This window comes from Mercenaria mercenaria, chromosome 13, assembly GCF_021730395.1.
Source record: "Mercenaria mercenaria strain notata chromosome 13, MADL_Memer_1, whole genome shotgun sequence".
Classification (NCBI taxonomy): domain Eukaryota; kingdom Metazoa; phylum Mollusca; class Bivalvia; order Venerida; family Veneridae; genus Mercenaria; species Mercenaria mercenaria.
Genome location: NC_069373.1, coordinates 12,907,692 through 12,929,899, shown reverse-complemented (window position 1 = coordinate 12,929,899; position 22,208 = coordinate 12,907,692). Strand labels below are relative to the sequence as shown.

Here is a 22,208-nt window from a genome sequence, read left to right as displayed (position 1 = left end):
ATATGAATTCGTGTATTTCAACTTTTGAACATAAAATGAATGGGAATTTTACTTGTTCGTTGGGATTAAATTTCGTGGATTGACTCAACCACGAAATCCACGAGAATTATTCCCCTACGAATATTAATGATTTCACAGTACTGACAAATGTGCCAAATAAACGGTAGCATTAGTATCAAAGGACTATGTCTCGTTACGGTACTGTCTTTTAAAGTACTAAACCAATGAAACCTGGGTGGATTGTAGGTGCAAAGTACACTGACATATGCATCATTGTATGCCAAAATGCAATACGTTAATGGTATTTATTTATCATAATTATTGTTCTGGTGGCTGGGAAGGAAGAAGCGACAGCATAAATACAATTCATAAATATCTTTGCAGTATGGCTTGTCTAAGACAGAATTAATTTGTCGTTGTAACATGAATCATACTGTCTGTCTAAACTGGCAAGATGACAGGATGATAAACCACGGTCTACTGGGAATGAAGATCCTAGTCGTGTAGGTTTCAGTCATTGTTGTTTGGTTTCCACTGAATGACAATAGCAGGTAGAAGGAGAGGGACATGTATGAACTGACTATCAATATGCGCAAAACTCTCTAGGCTGGGTGTGTATTAGTGCCACGGCAAGAAGAAAGATGCATTTACAGTATTACGAGACACGACGCTATTAGTATGCTTTGCTATATTTAATACGCGTATTCTATAGTTAGTATATAGCTGGGGAATATTTATCAGTGTGCTAATCCCTTGAAGAAAAGCAGACACACACAATGCACGTGATCGAGGTTATGTTTTCAATCAAGCAACTACAGGCAATACTGGTGCTAACATGTCTTTTAGCTGCAGCAGTGCCATACCTACCGCATTTTTGCACGTATCTTTGATGTGGTTGTTTAAACTTTACATAATATGCAAAGAATAATTCATTTATTTGAAACACGTCTTTACATTTCAAACTTTCGCATAGGGACTATTTTAGCAAGAAATACTTATAAATTTATTACAAATCGTTAACAAATACATATTGTACTACTCTCATATTTGCAAGAATAACTTATTTAAATGTCTCTGGACATGTTTTCATTTTAGAAGATTGACATAGTTATATATATTTCTGTTTGATATGAATTTAAAACTTATACATGCATGTAAACTTTAGGTTCTGTATGTAATTATTGTATAACGGAAAATCTTCATTTGCTTAGACGCTAGTTATGTCTCCCACCACACAGTGGTGTGGGAGACATATTGATTTACTCCTCTGTGTGTGTGCGTGCTTGCGTCTGTCTGTCTGTCTGTCTGTCACAAATCTTGTCCGCGCTTTAGGTCGAACATTTCTCATCCGATCTTCACCAAACTTAAACAAAACGTGTTTGACCATAAGTCCTCGGACAAGTTCGATAACTAGCCAAATCAGCCCAGGCACTTCGGAAGTATGGTGCTTGAATTACCGAAAATCGCCCTTCTTACTCTTGTTCGCACATTAAGTGGAACAGTTCTCGTCCGATCTTTACCAAACTTGAACCAAATGTTTTTGACCATAAGCCCACGGCCAATTTCATTAACTATACAAATTGCCCAAGGCATATCGAAATTATGGCCCTTGAATTACCCAAAATCAGCCTTTTTACTCTTCAAAGATATATTTGTAGTGAGTAAACAGTGTATAAAGACTGACTTACTATTTAGATGATTAAGCAGTTTTTGGAGACGCGCTTTTCTCAAAAGCAGCTCTAGTTTCATTTGTTTTCCCCATGTCGTGTTTTGAATTGAAGTTTCACGAAACATACTTAACACAAAGATAAAGTTGTAAGATGTCCACGAACATCATTTTAAGTAGATTCATTTTACATATAATGTTATTCCATAAGGTAGTACTGAGAACATCTTTTTAAAAATGATAGCAGTAATATTCATCCATAGAACAATTCCATACTTCAAGGGATATAGCAGGACGCTTATGAACTTTTGTATAACATGACCCTGATACGTGTCAAGATAATTAACGTTATGCAGGTGAGGTGTACTCAGCTTTTGTATTTTGCCATTACAAATTCAGATAAAAATTTAGGAAGGTATGTCAACTGTTCTGCTTTTTCCATTACAGGTTCAGATAACGACGCTCTGTGTCTCCATAAGTCTTAGTGCTAGTGTGGCGCTGGTTTGTCTGTTCACACCAAAAATGTATATAATTTTCTTCCAACCGGAGAAAAACGTGCGCAAGCTTGCGATGATGATGAACTCTATGCATAGAAAAACAGGTAAATATATATTACCTTTCAGGAAAACTTGTACGATGCTTAACACATACAGAATCTTTAGATTTGCTTTAGAAGTAAAAATACCAGTAATATAACAATAATTTCTTTTTTTTTCTTTTTTCTTTTTTCTTTGTTTATATATATATATATATATATATATAAACTAGATTCCGAATAGTGTCTCGCGTTCGTTTTTAAATATGTATGAATGTCACAATACATAGGAATTCGCCGTTTTTATAAATTATTTGATCAAGGGAGTGAAGTTTATCAAACTGAAAATATGGTTACGTGTGGGGACATTTAGGAAAAAACAAAACAATTCCCGAATACGTAGTTTATTGCTCAAAGTTCAGTAGTACATGGCATTCAAACTTTTGTTATTACATCTCTATCGAGTTAAAGCCTGTAGATCTGTTTGAATACATGCATTTAAGCAATATTTCTGTAGCGGTATGTTCATTAGGGTGGCATTTCTAAAAAGGGTAGGAACGTTAAAATATATTTTAGAAAACAAGTACAGCTCAAAACCGTGGCCTGTAGCTATAGAGAATATTAAGTTACTGTCTTATAAATTTAAATTTATTAAGTGAGTCGGAGAAAATATAAAAGTCGAGGCTCTGCCGAGACTTTTATTTTTTCGTAGACGAACTTAATAAATTTAAATTTATAAGACAGTAACCTAATGTTCTATTTATCCTATCTTCTGATCTAAAATCATTCTTTGATTAAAATTCAAAATTTACCACCAAGTAGATCTGAGTCTGTCTTGCACAGAAATTAATACGTCCCACCATTACACAAACGGGTCTTTAAAATAAAAATATTATAAAATAGCTGAAAAACAAAGGCTAACCTTGTTTTGCTTTGTGTCCGACTTCTCTATTCTGATGAACATTAAAGAATAATTTTAATTTGCTGCCAAGTGAAGTTTTGTCCGAAGTTCAGATGAATGCCGGATTACCCATCCTCACCAAGCAAGCGATTGACGTGACTTATATATACGTCATAACGCCGCTAGACAGAACAAATAGGCAAACCGTTTCCTCGATGATTTTATTCAATAACACTCCATTTCAGATGCAATATATTCCTAGATTGAAGTGTAGAAAGCTAAAATCCTGAACAAACGCTATACATGAGTCACTTTCCGTTTCTCCGAGCGTTTCCGTTATAAAAACTTTTTGTAGTAATTGCAAATACGGTATGTATACACTTTACATTTGTGACATGGACTCACCTAATAAAAGCGCGTTTATAAAAATAATTGCATAAATATGTCTTTTAGCAGTTATCCTCAAAAACAAGATGGCGTCGTTTAAAAAAAAAGTCCAAAAAGTAGTCCGCCAAGCTTTATCTAGTCACTGACCAGATAAAGCGAAATTTATCTGACCCCTTGATTTTTGCCTTTATTTTGCATGAAGGTAGGATAAAATAGAAATTAATACAACTTGGTATAAAGAAAGTTTTCCGTTTGTTAATTCCCCGCCGTGGCGGAGGGATTATAGGAATGGTCTGCGTCCGTCCTTCCGTCCGTCCTTCTGTCTGTCCTTCCGTCCGTCCGTCCTTCCGTCCGTAACACTTTCGTGTCCGCTCCATATCTCCTAAACCCCTTGAAGGATTTTCATCAAACTTGGGTCAAATGATCACCTCATCAAGACAATGTGCAGAACCCATGAGTCAGCCTTGTCGGTTCAAGGTCAAGGTCACAACTCAAGGTCAAAGGTTTGAGCTTGCCATTTTGTGTCCGCTCTATATCTCCTAAACCCCTTGAAGGAATTTTATAAAACTTGGGTGAAATGATCACCTCATCAAGACGATGTGCAGAACCCATGAGTCAGCCATGCCAGCTCAAGGTCAAGGTCACAACTCAGGGTCAAAGGTTTGAGCCTTCCATTTTGTGTCCGCTCTATATCTCTTAAACCCCTTGAAGGAATTTAATAAAACTTGGGTCAAATGATCACCTCATCAAGACGATGTGCAGAACCCATGAGTCAGTCATGCCGGCTCAAGGTCAAGGTCACAACTTAGGGTCAAAGGTTTGAGCCTTCCATTTTGTGTCCACTCTATATCTCCTAAACCCCTTGAAGGATTTTCATCAAACTTGGGTCAAACGATCACCTCATCAAGGCAATGTGCAGAACTAATGAGTCAGCCATGTCGGCTCAAGGTCAAGGTCACAACTGAAGGTCAAAGGTTTGAGCCTTCCATTTTGTGTCCGCTCTATATCTCTTAAACCCCTTGAAGGAATTTTATAAAACTTGGGTCAAATGATAACCTCATCAAGACGATGTGCAGACCCCATGAGTCAGCCATGCCAGCTCAAGGTCAAGGTCACAACTCAGGGTCAAAGGTTTGAGCCTTCCATTTTGTGTCCGCTCTATATCTCTTAAACCCCTTGAAGGATTTTCATCAAACTTGGGTCAAATGAGCACCTCATCAAGACAATGTGCAGAACCCATGAGTCAGCCTTGTCGATTCAAGGTCAAGGTCACAACTCAAGGTCAAAGGTTTGAGCCTGCCATTTTGTGTCCGCTCTATATCTCCTAAACCCCTTGAAGGAATTTTATATAACTTGGGTCAAATGATCACCTCATCAAGACGATGTGCAGAACCCATGAGTCAGCCATGCCAGCTCAAGGTCAAGGTCACAACTCAGGGTCAAAGGTTTGAGCCTTCCATTTTGTGTCCGCTCTATATCTCTTAAACCCCTTGAAGGATTTTCATCAAACTTGGGTCAAATGATCACCTCATCAAGACAATGTGCAGAACCCATGATTCAGCCTTGTCGGTTCAAGGTCAAGGTCACAACTCAAGGTCAAAGGTTTGAGCCTGCCATTTTGTGTCTGCTCTATATCTCCTAAACCCCTTGAAGGAATTTTATAAAACTTGGGTCAAATGATCACCTCATCAAGACGATGTGCAGAACCCATGAGTCAGCCATGCCAGCTCAAGGTCAAGGTCACAACTCAGGGTCAAAGGTTTGAGCCTTCCATTTTGTGTCCGCTCTATATCTCTTAAACCCCTTGAAGGAATTTTATAAAACTTGGGTCAAATGATCACCTCATCAAGACGATGTGCAGAACCCATGAGTCAGTCATGCCGGCTCAAGGTCAAGGTCACAACTTAGGGTCAAAGGTTTGAGCCTTCCATTTTGTGTCCACTCTATATCTCCTAAATCCCTTGAAGGATTTTCATCAAACTTGGGTCAAACGATCACCTCATCAAGGCAATGTGCAGAACTTATGAGTCAGCCATGTCGGCTCAAGGTCAAGGTCACACCTGAAGGTCAAAGGTTTGAGCCTTCCATTTCGTGTCCGCTCTATATCTCCTTAACCCCTTGAAGGAATTTTATAAAACTTGGGTCAAATGATTACCTCATCAGAACGATGTGCAGAAATTTTGAGTCAACCATGCCAGCTCAAGGTCAAGGTCACAACTAAGGGTAGAAGGTTTGAGCCTTCCATTTGGTGTCCACTCTGTATCACCTAAACCCCTTGAAGGATTTTCATCAAACTTGGGTCAAATGATCACCTCATAAAGAACTCATGAGTCAGCCATGTCAACTCAAGGTCAAGGTCACAACTGAAGGTCAAAGGTTTCAGCTCTGTATCACCTAAACCCCTTGAAGGATTTTCATGAAACTTGGGTCAAATGATCACCTCATCAAGACGTTGTGCAGAATTCATGAGTCAGCCATGTCAGTTCAAGGTCAAGGTCACAGCTAAAATCAAAGGTTTACCCTTTCACTATCCATAGCAGTGGCGGGGGATTTAGCTGTCGTTCAGACTGCCTTGTTAATAGGGAAACACTTTAAAATAACTTGATTTAGTAGCAAGAAACGGGAGACAGGTGAAAATAATTTGAAATGAATTTCTTTACAAGTGTATTACATTAAATGATAAATTATTTATTGTATTACTAAACCGTTATTTGCACTTTCACACCATTAGTCGTGTTACATTGCGTTTAGTTCCTGCTTGACCTTTTCAGCCTAATGCACATTTCCTTTGCAGCTTAAAACAAACCTTTTAACAAATGTTCCCTGGAAATGCTACTTTCCTGTTTCTTGTCTGTTCGTAGGACCATGCCCAAATTTAAATAATTAAAGTGAAAACATTGAAACATAAAGACACTTTGTTTTAGGCCGATATTACTTTTATGATTGCATCGAACATTTATTGCGTGACTGCATTTTCGCAAACAGTGAATTATCGTGTGTGTCGAGAAGGAAAACCATAAATGATTAAGTTCAGTCTAGAAAAGAAAAAGCAAACGGATCTTGTAGACTACGTATTAAATAGATTCCGTTACAGATGGATATTAGTTTGCATGACCGTGAACGTTCCTGTATAAGAAAGTTACTTTGATGAAGCATCCTGGCTTATATCAGTATGGTTTGGTATAAAACTTGGAAAACGAAATATATAAATTTTGTTAATAAGATGATATTTTTTACTTGTTTTTGTAAATGCTGTTGGTAGATATTCTACTCGAGTTGTTAATGTTCGAATCCAATTCTTGGACTAGAAGATTATTTACCACAGGTTTGACATTCCTGTTTCGTTTAAAATGGATTTAACGTGATAATCCCAATTTTCTCTTCTGTATGTATGTTGACTAACATACGTTCTTCGCTGTAAATTGTTTTCGTCAGGATCAGTTATTTATAGCCAATATTTAAAGTGTATGATTTTCCCCTTAATTTCAATGGATGTCAAAATACACGAGAGCGTAAACAAAATTTCAGATATAAATTGTGTCATAATGATCTCTTTATTATACCTCCACCTTTGTTATCGAACGAAATCTTCATCATTATTTGAGCCGTGCCATGAGAAAACCAACATAGTGGGTTTGCGACCAGCATGGATCCAGACCAGCCTGCGCATCCGCGCAGTCTGGTCAGGCTCCATGCTGTTCGCTTTTAAAGCCTATTGGAATTGGAGAAACTGTTAGCGAACAGCATGGATCCTGACCAGACTGCGCGGATGCGCAGGCTGGTCTGGATCCATGCTGGTCGCATACCCACTATGTTGGTTTTCCCATGGCGCGGCTCATTTATAGATGTTAAAATATTTTTGTGTGCGCTATCTATAGGCTGGTGTCAGGTCATTCATATTAAATGAATGTAGTCCGGCAACATATAATACAAAAGGTACAATACGGATTTATTTTGCCTGTGCGTTACTTGTGAAATACAGGCCGTATTTTGGCAGAATTTGATATCAAACCTACAGTTAATGTATAGTGTTATTATGCTGCATTGTAATAGAGCAGTCATGGTTGTAGTTGAGGGAATATTTATGTAGGTAAGAGATACACAATCGTACTTACCAACTTATTAGCTTAACAAATAAAGCGTTTTGTATCCAGTTGGAAAATATTCACTACTCATCGTTTTAATGGTCAAAAAATGATTTTGAATTTTTTTGTCTGTTTAAAACAAATGATGGTTTACTTTTATAATGTTTTTGCACTAAACGATTAGATTAGTAATTTTAATAATTTCTTCAGTAGCAGGTAAAAACGGTATTTACGTGGCTGCAATTTGATCAATACTGCTATCACTGTTTCTAATAATTAAGGCCCTCGTTTTGCGTGAGACACGAAACCATCTCAAATGTATTAAGAATGTAAAAATAAATGTATCAAATTACATTATTAGGGTAATTTCCTTCTTTAAAGTATGCACGTAATCGTTCGAAATGTCATCATCTGAAATAATATGGTGATAATGCTTCCCTTGACTATACGGCATTACAAGTAGACTAAATAAGATATTTATTTGTATGGATCATTTTTATGCATATGAAATGCATGAAGTAAATTGTGGATGAATAAAACTTCAATCTATGTATGTATCCAAGCCTTCATAAAGTGATCCCAGATACCAACATGCCGTCTAGAAAGCGGAACAGTGAAACAAGATTTTAATACCACTGACTGAAAAAATCACCCCCTTACTAACCATAAAACCTTGGACATATGAAGGCATCATTGAAAATAGTTCAGTACTTGAAAAACTGTGCTTGGTACTGTTTTTTTCTAAAGACAGAATTGTAACGTTTTTATGTTTAATTTGAATAACCTAACTTTATGTAGTTTAACATGAGTGAGCCGCACCATGAGAAAATCAACATAGTGCGTTTGCAACCAGCATTGATCCGGACCACCCTGTGCATCCAGGATCCATGCTGATCGCTAATGGTTTCTGTAATTGCAATAGGCGTTGAAAGCGAACAGCATGGATGTTGGTTTTCTCATGGCGCGGCTCATTTTTTTGTAGTAATGATTTATTTGTTTAGAACTAGAGAATCACACTCCAGACAGAACAAAATTAAAATCAGAATTTCTTCTAGTAAACAAAAATCTTCTGAGTTTATTTTCGTAAAACAATAATTTCTAGGTATGATTCACGGTACAACTTTTTCGTGCTTTAGAAGTAAAGACGTCTTCTATTTCAGATATGTGTAAATTGTGTCAGACAATGAGCGAATATGAAGATAACAGCGGCTGTAAAAACTTTTTAACACGCATAAATTATATGTGTTTATTCACAGTGTTTTCCTATCAACAGAATTTTGAAACCATTTTACCAGTAAAAAAATGTCATTTGACGAGAAGCACACGCAAGAAAAACAAAAACGCAATATTCTATACATTTATCATTATTCATTAATTAGATCAATTTGTGGCCTTGTGTGCACGTTGAGCAGAGCTCGCGTTGAAATTCTTAATTTCTGTAAATACAGAATCCATCACATGTCTATAGAAAGTTCGCGTGGGCTTTTGTTGTATGACTCCGTTTACAGGTCAGTACAGGCTGTTCGTTACAAAAATATGTCTTATAAAGCCGAACATTTTATTTCTAGTATTTTGATACTTTTTCTTTGTCGATCTGAAAAACGGTTTGCCCATACATTTTTGTAAGCTATGCATTTCATGTTGATATGGTTAGCTGCAGTGAAAACTTTGAAAAATTGTAGGTTAGATCAAGATCAATAACTTAAAAGAAATTCATTGTTATGATGAAAAATAATGTTTAAGTTTTTGTAACAACTGAATTGTTTGTATTAGCTCCACATATGATATTCGGGTGAGTGAGTTGGGTTTTACGGTGAATCGACACAAAATGGTCATATATCGCCGAGAAGTCATATTGCAAACGGCAGCTGTAATGAACATTGATGTAAAAATGTAAAGCATACCTTAAAACATCCATGTAACAAGAGGGTCATGATGACCCTGGATCGCTCACCTGAGTAATATGAGCTACATGTTTCAAATGTCAAACTGATGATAAAATATTAAGAAATTCAGTAGGTCACATTCATGGTCAATGAAATTTAGTTTTACGATTTGTGTGCAAAACTGTGTATGTCATCAAAATTTCAAGGCTGTATCTTAAAAAACAAGAAAGTAGGTCAGTAGGTCAAGGTCACGGTCAAGTGACATCGTATTACTTGGGGTCATCATTCACTTATAATTAAATAGTCTTGGAAATAGGATCAGATGATTTTTTAAGTATTTTTCCTATACAACTCACATAATAACTAAGTGACCCCAGGGCAGGGGCCTCTTTTAACCCCAGGGGCATAATTTGAACAATTTTAATAGAAGACTACTAGACAATGCATTATAACACATATCAAAAGCCTATGTCATATGGCTTCTGACAAGAAGATTTTTAAAGCTTTTTCCTATATAAGTCTATATAAAACTTGGGACCCCCAGGGCAGGGCCTCTTTTCACCACAGGGGTACAATTTTAAAAATTTTGGTTAAGGACCATAAGACAATGCTACAAACCAAATATCAAAGGTCTAAGTGTTGTGGTTTCAGACTAGAAGATTTTAAAACTTTTTTTCCTATATAAGTCTATGTAAAACTTGTGACCCCCGGGGCGGGGCCATATTTGACCCTAGGGGGAAATTTGAACAATCTTGGTAGAGGACCACTAGATGATGCTACATACCAAATATCAAAGCCCTAGGCCATGTGGTTTTGTACAAGAAGATTTTCCATATATAAGTCTGTTTAAACCATGTGACCCCAGGGCGGGGCCATATTTGACCCTAGGGGAATAATTTAAACAATTTTGGTAGAGGACCACTAGATAATGCTACACACCAGATATCAAAGTCATAGGCACTGTGGTTTTGGACAAGAAAAGTTTTAAAAATTTTCTTTTCGGTTGCCATGGCAACCAGAGTTCTGCATGAAATTCAATTCTTTGAACAATTTTGGCGGCCACCCAAGGATCATTCCTGTGAAGTTTGGTGTAATTCTGCCCAGTGGTTTTCAAGAAGAAGATTTTTATATGAAATGTTGACGGACGGACGACGCACGACGGACGCCGGACATTGAGCGGTCACAAAAGCTCACCATGAGCCTTTGGCTCAGGTGAGATAATAATGTAAAGAACACTATGAATAATGTAAAACATATTTAACCTTTACCCTGCTATATTTCTAAAATGGACTGGTCCATCATTCAATTTGGGCAGTACCATTTATCATTCGAAGGGGTATTCACTGAAAATTTACTGACAGAATAGCGAACAGTACAGACCATGATCAGACTGCATGGATTTGCAGGCTGATCTTGGTCTGCACTGGCCGCAAAGGCAGAATCAACAGCCGCCAGCAGGCTAAAGGTTAAAAACATCCATGTAACAAGAGGGTCATGATGACCCTGGATCGCTCACCTGAGTAATATAAGCTACATGTTTCAAATGTTAAACTGATGTTAAAATATTAAGAAATTCAGTAGGTCACATTCATGGTCAATGAAATACAGTTTTATGATCAGTGTGCAAAATTTAAAGGCTGTATCTTAAAAAATAAGGAAGTAGGTCAGCAGGTCAAGGTCAAAGTCAAGTGACATCATGTTACTTTGGATCATCAGGTAATTATAATTAAACAGTCTTGGAAATAGGATCAGATAATTATTAAAGTATTTTTTTCTATATATCTCATATAATAACTAAATGACTCCGGGGTCGGGCCTCTTTTAACCCCAGGGGCATAATTTGAACAATTTTGGTAGGGGACTACTAGGCTATGCATCATACCAAATATCAAAAGCCTAGGTCATGTGGTTTTAGACAAGAAGATTTTTAAAGTGTTTTTCCCTATATACGTCTATATAATACTTGGGACCCCCAGGGCAGGGCCTCCTTTAACCCAAGGGGTACATTTTGACCAATTTTGGTTGAGAACCATAAGACAATGCTACAAACCAAATATCAAAGGATCAAGTCTTGTGGTTTCAGACAAAAGGAGTTTTAACATTTTTTTCCCAATATAAGTCTATGTAAAACTTGTGACCCCCGGGGCGGGGCCATATTTGACCCTAGGGGGATAATATGAGTAATGTATGTAGAGGACCACCAGATGATGCTGCATACCAAATATCAAAGTCCTAGGCCGTGTGGTTTTGTACAAGAAGATTTTCAAAGTTTTCTCTATATAAGTCTATATAAACTATGTGACCCCCGGGGCGGGGCCATATTTGACCCTAGGGGGATAATTTGAACAAAATTGGTAGAGGACCATTAGGTGATGCTACACACCAAATATCAAAGCCCTAGGCCCTGTGGTTTTGGACGAGAAGATTTTTAAAGTTTTTCCTTTCAGTTGCCATGGCAACCAGAGTTCTGCATGGAATTCAATTCTTTGAACAATTTTGAAAGGCGGCTATGCAGGGATCATTCCTGTGAAGTTTGGCGTAATTCTGCCAAGTGGTTTTCAAGAAGAAGATTTTTTTAGAAAATGTTGACGGACACAAGACGGACGACACACGACGGACTACGGACGACGGACATTGAGCGGTCACAAAAGCTCAACCATGAGCCTTTGGCTCAGGTGAGCTAAAAATGTAAAACATATCTAAAATCAGTTATGTAAAAACGTATATGAGTGTGTGTTAAAATATCAGCTGCAAACATAATAATATTGCAAGATGTAATTGAAAAATGAAATGTTAAGATTTTTTGATATATTCCTATCTGCTTTAGAAACGATGAAATATTTCCGACTGAAAAGTTTTCAAATAACTCTTTTAAAGATTGAACGTCATAATATGTTGTGTAGCAAAATCCACACAGTCGATTAGAATATGTTTAATAGTTAGCGGTGTTTGACATGGTACACATTCGGGTTGATCCTCTTTATTCAAAAGATAAGAATGAGTCAAACGGGTATGATCTATTCAACAGCGAGAAAGAACAACTTCCTCCCTGCGAACGGATCTGTTCCCTTGGTGCCATTCCCCTAGAGTAGGTTTAATATCATGAAGTTTATTGAATGAAGCATTGTTCCATGACGATTGCCATTTAGATAAAACTTATTTGTCTTATATTAGGTGTGGTAATTTCAAATTAGACTGTGATAATAAAAGGGATTTCTTTGCTACAATGTCAGCATCCTCGTTTCCATGAATACCAGCATGACTTGGAATCCAACAAAATATGACAGACTTTTTTAAAGATAGTTCATGAAACCTGAGAAGAATATTTTGAATGATTGGATTTTTCATTTTTCGGTTATGAATTGACTGTAAAACAGAAAGCGAGTCGGAAAATATAATAAATTTTTCTTCACTGTTTTTTTATATAAAACTTAGAGCTTAATCAATAGCTTTGGCCTCGGCTGAAAATTTTGTTGCATTATTTGGCAAACATAATTTTGATTGATGAAGGAGGCTGACAGCGGCACAGCCAACCTTTGATCCATCTTTTGAACCGTCTGTGCAAATTGCAAAATAGTCCTTGTAAGTTGATTTGATTTCATGATATTTGGACTTGAATATTTCAGGTTTTGTTTCAGACTTTCTAAAGGCAGTTTTCAAATCGAAAAGAACTGTAGGGGTATGAAGGGTCCATGGTGGTGTATCTGGAATTGAATTTTCTTTAATACCATCGAATTCAAAGTCTGTTTCATTCATAGAAGTTTTTATGCGAAATCCAAACGGTTTGATTTGTTTTGGGTTTTCCTCATATGAATTGGAGTACTGATATTCATGTCATTTGATGTTGATGAATGTATTTTTAGTGTGTAAATTGTTAGTGAAACAGAAAAGATGGTTTCATGGTTTCAAAATCTCCCGTTCAAATACATGTACTATACCACTTTGAAAAGTAAGTGTAACTCTACTCACAAAGCGTCTGTATCTTCACACATTCACAATACTTTTCACGAAAATTTCAAGGCATTATATCATTAAAAGAGTGAAGTAATGCTAATTATATATTTGATGAAAGTTAAATCAAATGTCTTTACAAGCCTTTCAGAAAGAATGAAAGTCATTGCAAGGGTATAAAGTTTTATTTAAATGTGCTGCAATTTTCACTGTTTGCATTGTTTTCAGTGCTTCCGATGGATCTACTTTCCAGATTTTATTAAATATTCGAGGCTGTAACAGATAAACTGTTTACATAGTTGTAAGATAGTATAGTTATAATAATGATAATAATAATAACTTTATAAGGATAAAATATTTGGCTATAGCCAGTCTAACATTAGTCCTTGAACATAAAAAATATAAATTTATCCTAAGTATGTAACATTGACAGTGAAGAACATTAAATAACGTTATATGATAAAATCCTTAGTGGCATAAACAGTATGAAGTAAATGAAAAGAGTTTAAAATCTATGCATTTCAGAAGATAAAATTATGTACAAGTGGTTAAATGTGTGTAAAACATTTAAACGATCAATATCGAGTTTCATATACTTAATGGTAGAAATGATGTTATTGATCAATTCCTACATTTAGCATGTATCATAATGGTTAAGGTGGAATGCGCCCCGAATTTTTTTGCCGAATATCATCCTGAAATTTATGCTGTACAAAATTCAGGATATATGCGATTGAGTTCCGGTTTCACTTTTTCGCCATATTGTTCGTGTTTTATTTTTTTGCTGTTGGGTCAGATACATGGCCCCTGACGTCACTTTTCGTGCAATGCCGAGTTTCGAGTGTTTTCGGCATTTTTCCTTTCCTGCGCTCTGAATGTCATATAAATGTAAAATACAAAATAATGTTCATTTTGCAAACAGAAAATACTACTCAATGGTATAAAATTCAGTGAAATGAAATTGACGCTTAGGACGTCAGTGACGATTTTATGACGTCAGAACGGAAAAAATTACATCAAGTTTTGTTAAACATTTTGCTTTAAAGTACAGTTTATTAAAAATCGGCTCGATAAAAAAATTTTGGTATGTTGTTTCGCAATGTGTGTACATCTAGTAGACACATAAATACTTAGGGGTCACCGACTTTAATTTTTCGCAATATAACATAACTTTACTTTCACCCCCACATGGTTTGTGGCTATATGACGTTAGAGCAAAAAAGAATGTGTTTCAACCTACACAACTCACGTTCCTGTTAAAAACGAGATGTATTTATTATAAGAAATTTTCACGATATATTCGATCTCAACTTCAGATTCCATGTACTAGTGAAAGGAAACATCTTTGACAAAATGTATATATTGTCCAATTGTCCGTAAGTATTTGACCTGACACTCATCAATCTTCGCTGAGATTTTCGGACGTTTTCATTCCTTTATGCAATATTGTATCCAGAAAAGTTCTATAATTACACAAATAACCTTTATAGTTAACCGTCTGACTTCCACGCACGTTACCACGGGTACGAAATTACCGCAGACTTTTTTTAATGCATTTATTCTTACAATGTATTTTGCAACGATTTTCACGAATTCTAATTGTTTTCTCTTGTAGTATATATTTTTGGGAGTAATTTGTCTTTTTATCTAAGATACCTTTAAAGATTTTATTCGACACTTGCTACAAAATATCTTGAATACAAGTATATTTCTTTCAATAAATGAACCATAAAAATAAATAGATAAGTGTATTAATTTTCCGGCTTGTAAAATTTGGAGTGAAATTTGAAAAAATAAATAAAAAAGATGTTAGACTGAGGACTACAACCCACAACTCCGAGATTGAAGGCTAATCGTTTTGTCCCCGCAGCTACAAGCACATGCGATATTTTTTTTAATCATAAAGAATACTTACGCAGTAGTTATTTCTCTATTGAGGGTCAGGTCAATACTTATGGACAATATATCCACTTTTTACTATCCATTTGTTATTCCTATTGATCAAAATGCAGATTCAAAGCTTGAAGATGTCTTTTCTGTTACTAATCTTCTCAGTCTAATGCAAAATGCTAACTTAGCTTTGTAAAAAAAGCTAGGATGCGGTCAGTTGATGATTTAATTTCGTGAAAATAGGTACTTAAACATGTTTTAAACATTTAGAAATTTCGTTCATATGTATTTTTATGATATGAGGGATTGCCTGATTTTACCAGAAATATTTATCGACGCATGTCGGACTGTTGCTCCATTTCACATGTATAATCAGTACAGTATACCAGATCCTCTGTGTGATATGAAATTAATATTCTTTACACGGATTAATTTATTGTGAATCATGAAACAAAGTCTACCAATTTAGACACCAATCTCCACATCTCATTCGTGCGAGATTACGAGTTGAGACAAGAGTCTGTTCTATACGCATAATGCTGAGCAACTGGTCTTTTTTTATATCCTTGGTAAACGACTAGCGACCAAAGTCCTGACCTTCCGCACGAGAGAGACAAACAGACAAAGACATTGAGGTCATAGTAAGGCAGAGTAGCTAGTCCAGCGAACAGACTTTATTCTTAAAAAAGAAAAAAGATCTTCAGATGATTATAAAGTATTGCAGCTGGTCAGACGCAGAGAATTTATTCTTGAGACAGTGTCTTTTTATTACATTCAAGCACAACTGCTGCTCCGATGCAAATAATTTATTTCTTAGCGGGAACCTTTTGATCAAGAGCAGTTACAAGCTCTTAATAATGAATACTAGAAAATATTTCATAAAACCCTCACTAGTTGCAGCTTTCAGATTTAAGAAGTACGGAACAAGTAAAAGCCATATCTGTTCCTCCGGATGCTCTGGGTATAGTATCTTTAACACGTTTTAAGCAAATCTCACCATATGTCTCTCAATACTTTCATGTGGATTCATTTCATCAATTCATTCCGAATTTACCGTTAATACATGCAGCTTCGCATATTCTTTAGATTATTTTGTTTAAAAAAATTGACGATTAAACGCGCCATTTCTTAATCGGGTAGGGGTAAAATATCGTCAAATATTGAAAAATAAAGTCGGTGACCCCTAAGTATTTGTGTCTACTAGACGTACACACACAGCGAAACAACATACCAAAATTTTACGTTTTTTTATTGAGTTGATTTTTTATTAACTGGATTTTAAGGTAAAATTTGTAACAAAACTTGATGTGAGTTTTTCCGTTCAGACGTCACAATATCGTCTCTGACGTCCTAGGCGTAAATCTTAATTTGCTGAATTTCATACCATTAAGTAGCATTTTCTGAATGCAAAGTGACAATTATTTTGTATTATTAATTGATATGACATTCAGAGCGCAGGAAAGGAAAAATGCCGAAAGCACCCGAAACTGGGCGTTACACGAAAAGTGACGTCAGGGGCCATGTTTGTGACATAATAGCAAAAAACACGAACAATATGGCGACAAAGTAAAACCGGAGCTCAATCGCATATATCTTGAATTTTATACAGTATAAATTTCAGGACGAAATTCGGCCAAAAATTTCGGGGCGCATTCCGCCTTAATATGTTCAGCTATGTACCAGTTAACCAAATCAATGCTCAATTTTACCAATTTTCGTATAGCCTTCTGTTTGGAAGTGATGTGCGCTACCTTATAGCCTCCCCAGGGGAGTCTTTATGCTAATCATATTCTCTTTATTCTGCCTTCATGTTTAAAGAGTTGAAAGTTCGATTAGATATTTACAATGTTTGTCTGCGAATGTCTGCGAAACAATATATATGATTAAGAAGCACGAGGTCACGCTTAAAAATGGTACGAACTCGTTAAATTTTTTGCATACAATCATTTTACATTATGAACACACACACCAAAATTGCGCGTTATAGCTATTTACAATTCGCATGTCAAGGTACGACAAGGGCCGTGACACTGACGTCACGTAATTTGTATAGTAAAATGCAAAGTAATGCCATTATCCGCCATTACAATAGATGCGTATTTTCGTTTCTTGCGTATTTTTAACTCGAATATTACTTTAGTATCTGTAACTCCAATTATTTAAGTAAATAAACTCTTGTCTTAAACACATAAAGTAATGAACAGAAATAAAAAAAATGGTCATGACCTGCTAGTACATGCAAAATGTCAAAAGCCGTAATTTGCAAACGATTATGCCAGATTTTGTTTTCAGTATTTTAGATCAAATTGTTTGTATAATGAACTTCAAATGTATATTTCAAATACCTTAATATCCGCATATTTTGATTTTGCCGTTTTACAATTACAAAAAGATACCTTAAAAGATAAACGTTTAAAGCTATAAGATTACATTATTTTAAATCAGGTTATGCACGTAACTTGTGACTCCTGGTGTTCGCTTTATATCACAGCACATTATTCCAGCTCGCATTTAACCCTTATCCTGTTAAATTTCTATAATGAACTTGTCCATCTTTCAATTTGGACAGTCCTATTAACTGTTAAAAGGGGTGATTACCAAAAAAGATACTGACTGAATGGCGAATAGTGCAGACCATGATCAGACTGCACAGATGTGCAGGCTGATCCTGATCTGCAATGGTCGCAAAGGCAGAATCACTTGCCGTCAGCAGGCTAAGGGTTAACCTTCCCCTCTTGTTATCAGGGATTTGTCGTTTACCACTGTTCTCACTTATTTTTTCCCAGATTGTTGTCATGTCATGTACACGTGCATTTTGTGAAGATTGTCAATAATCATAAACGTTTAACTTGAAGTTTCGACCAATGCCTTCGCAACGCTGGCTCCTGGTATGTTTGCATTGGAAAAAAATGTACGCGTTTAAATAACAAAACAGATCTCATTATTTGTTTCTCTTATTGCATGTTAATAAAAAGAGAATTTAATCCTATAACAAGTGTAATATCTTGAACTATTCCATTTTATTGCCGAATTTTCACAAAATGCACTTTCACAAATGTACCATAACAACATAGTTATACTTTAGAGTCGTGTTGCTGGTTAGCGAGTTGTGAGTTCAGTTCTGAATCTTAGATGGATTTTTTCTTCTAGTTTGTTATACTGATAAAAACACTCAAACGCACTTAAGTCTAACTATGTTGTACGGAAACCAGAGCACCCAAGTTTCATCGACGTTGAGAGAAAATGAGAAGATATTTCGCGTCAGTTCTGTTTGGAAACAGCTAATTTCTTGACTCTTGACAAGAACACCACGCTTAATGAATAATAAGAAAATTGTACAAGAAATGAGTTATCTTCATGCCTTTATTAGATATACCTTTAAGGATAAAGGCCATTATTTCCTTACTTCAGCTTGTGAAGTGTTATGAAACTTGGGATGCTCTAGGTGTAATATTAGTATTTTTGATGTTGTAATTCACAAAATGTCTATAGTTTCAGATGCCTCACAAACTACATGTTCTAAGTTAAACAATTCTATAGACGCTCACAATTCTATAGACAATTCAAGTAAGTAAAAAAATAAATATAATTTCCCAAGTGATTAGATTAAGTTAGATAGACAAATTAATCGGATTCCTGGTTGTCTGACAGAAGTATATTGCTATAGGTAGCAATACATATCCACTCGAATGTCTGGATAATATTATCTTACCGACAATACAAATACTTGGAAATGCTGTATGTTACAAATATTTTGCACCGTTTTATGATACTTTAGTAATATGTAAAGACGAAGGTGTCCAAATTTCTTTCTCTTTTTACCAGACGTTTCTCCCGAAGACTCAATTCGAGAATGTTATGGTAACATTTACTTGGGATATAAAACAATCCCATAATGGATCTATACAAACAGACACTGTAATTACAAAAGTATAGATTGAGTGTGAATGTATTTCAAATGTTCCGAGATTCTGTTCTTACTATGATACTTAACAACGAATCCGTTCTTGCAAATAGTGCATGCACGGACTTACGAGCAGTTCATACGTATCACACGATTAGCCAGATGGCAACATTTCACACTAGAAATTAGTCTTATAATGCCAAATGTATGTAATGACTATGTTGTAAAATTAACAAAATCTCCGTTTTTTTTCTATATACACGCTTCATCTAATTCAATATTGCATTTAAAACAGCTTCTGTTTGAGTGTTGTACTCACTTTTGTTTTACCTTTACCTGCTTAGAATTTAGTATCCGGCAATTCTTTGAACCAAGTTATCTTTGAACTTCTAATAAAAGCTTCTATGTATCAAAATTTATTATTGTGTGATTTAAGTTATTCACATTCTTCAATAATTTTATTGCAGATAGTCCTGCAGAGCTCATTCGTCTCAATGTTCAACATTTTGCACAGAAGTTTAATGCGGATACAACCGAAACTCATCCCGCAACAGAAAAAGATAGCCTCACATCCCTGTAATGGTACCAAACAGTTCTACATCATTAACATCAACCAGTAGAATTCCTTATGTCCCAGTTGTTTTAGTTATTCAGATAAAACATTAAACTATATCTATCACCCAAGATAACTCAATGTCGGTGCATATGTAAGGCGCAATGCACGTGTAAAACATTACCAGTGCATGAGAAAGGAATTGGTCTTATCAATAGTTAGAGTTATCTTTTATCAAGTTTAGCTCACGTGAACACAATGTCAAGTGTTCAGAGTACTATGATCACTTATCGACCGTCCGTCAACCATTTTCTGAATACGACATCTCCACTGAGCGAGCTGTAAGTCACGTGAGCGATTTAGGGCCATCAAGACCCTCTTGTTGATATTAAAAGCACAGAGTTTTCTTTCATGTTTACAGTATAGTCACATTTAACTTTACCTGGTCTACATTTGATAAGTTTATCGTTAAGAAGATATTGTCCGTAAGTATTGACCTAGCACTCATTAATCTTCGCCAATATTTTCGGGCGTTTTCGTTATTTCACGTGATATTCGTGTCCTGAAAATATCTAGATTTATCAAAATAATCAATTTGGAGAACCAACGGCGCAGTGGTGTAGTGGTAAGCTCTCCGAATTGAAAACACGTTACCATGGGTTCGAATTCTTTTCTAACCATTTTTTAAAATATAATTCCTTGTGTTTGTATTTGTATCTATGATTATATATTTTTTATGAAACTTTGCATTTTGTATCGCTAACAACAGTTCTTTGAATTGTTCGTTGAATGAATGAATGCTTGTCCGGTTCTGAAGATTTTAAACATTTTGTAGAACGGTTTTATGTACGTAGAAGAATGGTAATCGATAGTAGAGTATTTCGTTGATAAAACATGATAAGTGTGACAAGTTTCCGTCTTTTACAGACAAAATCATAAAAAAATAATTTGTTCAGACAGAGGACTCGAACACTCAACCCTGAGATTAGTGGCAAAACGTTTTGTCCGCACAGCTATATCCGCACATGATACGTGATGGTATATAATTGGCTTTTCAATAGCTATATCATTGTTTGGGTTCGGACACCGAAAATTAATTTACGGAAACATACGGATTATTCATGAGTGCCAGGTCAATACTTACGGACAATAATAGATATTTTCTCAAGCTGAAAAGGTAAATATCAAATGATAATATCAGTACGAGGGGTATTTTATAATATAAGCAATTCATGGTATATTCTCTAGTTCCTATCAGTTAAAAAGAGCAGTGAAAAGGTGACGGGAATAGCAAGCAGTAAAAATTGAAGTACCTACTCGAAACGGATATATTTTGAAATAGATGAATGTGTATTAACTGAACGAAACTACAGTGTTATTTAAATCGTAAAATAAAGACAAGAATCGATACCTTTGTCATGGAGATTTTTGACATGTTAGCTAACATTTAATATTGGTCAAAGCGTAAATACTCTACATACAAGGCAGAAACAATATTTCTCAGTTTGATAACAGTTTACTCCAATATTTGGCTAGAATTACAGATCTAGCCCTTTGCGATGAAATTAGATTTGTTTACAGACAAGAAGAAAAACTTATTGTGCGGAAATTTCTTTCCCGTCTGCATTACTTCTGTTGTCGTAGTGACCTAGATTTCAGATCAATAAAATTCCTTAACCAATACATGCGCTTACTCTGCAATGCAATCAAAGCATAAAATCGGTAAAAGAAATACGCCCATTAACGTGCCACATGCATACAAACGGTAAAAGAAATACGCCCATTAACGTGCCACATGCATACAAACGGGAGAAGAAATACGCCCATTAACGTGCCACATGCATACAAACGGTAAAAGAAATACGCCCATTAACGTGCCACATGCATACAAACGGTAAAAGAAATACGCCCATTAACGTGCCACATGCATACAAACGGTAAAAGAAATACGCCCATTAACGTGCCACATGTATCCTAATGACGTATGAAAAACATTTTCCAGTGTAATAAAAAAGACATAAAATTGCTGCTTCAAATGTACTGATTCTGTACGTATATCATAATGCCAAAACTGATGTTATACCAAATGTAGTTTACATGTATTGAACATTCCCAAAGCATACAAAAATAGGTTCAATTTACTGTGAATTGTAGTGTCCTTTCTTTTAAGATATTAAAATCTACGTAGGTATTACTGAATACAAATGATTATAATATTGATTATACTTATAGTATTGAGGTAGATGATCTGAAATGACAATGCAATTTTCTGTGTGATTTCGTATTTACTTACCGTATATTTTCGCTTATTAGACGCACTCGCTTATAGTGACATTCCCCGACATCGGACATGCAATCTGGAATTTCTTATTCTGTTAATTTTCTTGTAGTACACGCTCATAAAATGCTCTAAGCTCTTTGAACTAGTAATATGACTCTTAATAATGCGT

At 35.6% G+C, this 22,208-nt stretch overlaps 1 protein-coding gene across 5 annotated transcripts in view; it reads left to right on the top strand.

Moving 5' to 3' along the window:
• The window catches only part of LOC123529789 (metabotropic glutamate receptor 3-like), a 115,681-nt gene extending 93,803 nt beyond the window's left edge, over positions 1-21,878 (top strand). For 3 of the 5 annotated variants that reach the window (XM_053521213.1, XM_053521215.1, XM_053521214.1), the window contains 3 exons: positions 2,114-2,267; positions 18,794-18,868; positions 19,673-21,878. In XM_053521213.1, the coding sequence (XP_053377188.1) occupies positions 2,114-2,267; positions 18,794-18,868; positions 19,673-19,785 (342 nt within the window). In that variant the 3' untranslated portion in view covers positions 19,786-21,878. The remainder of the gene's footprint in view (positions 1-2,113; positions 2,268-18,793; positions 18,869-19,672) is intronic. The other 2 variants (XM_053521216.1, XM_053521217.1) reach the window with 2 other exon arrangements.
• Positions 21,879-22,208: the final 330 nt, after the last annotated feature.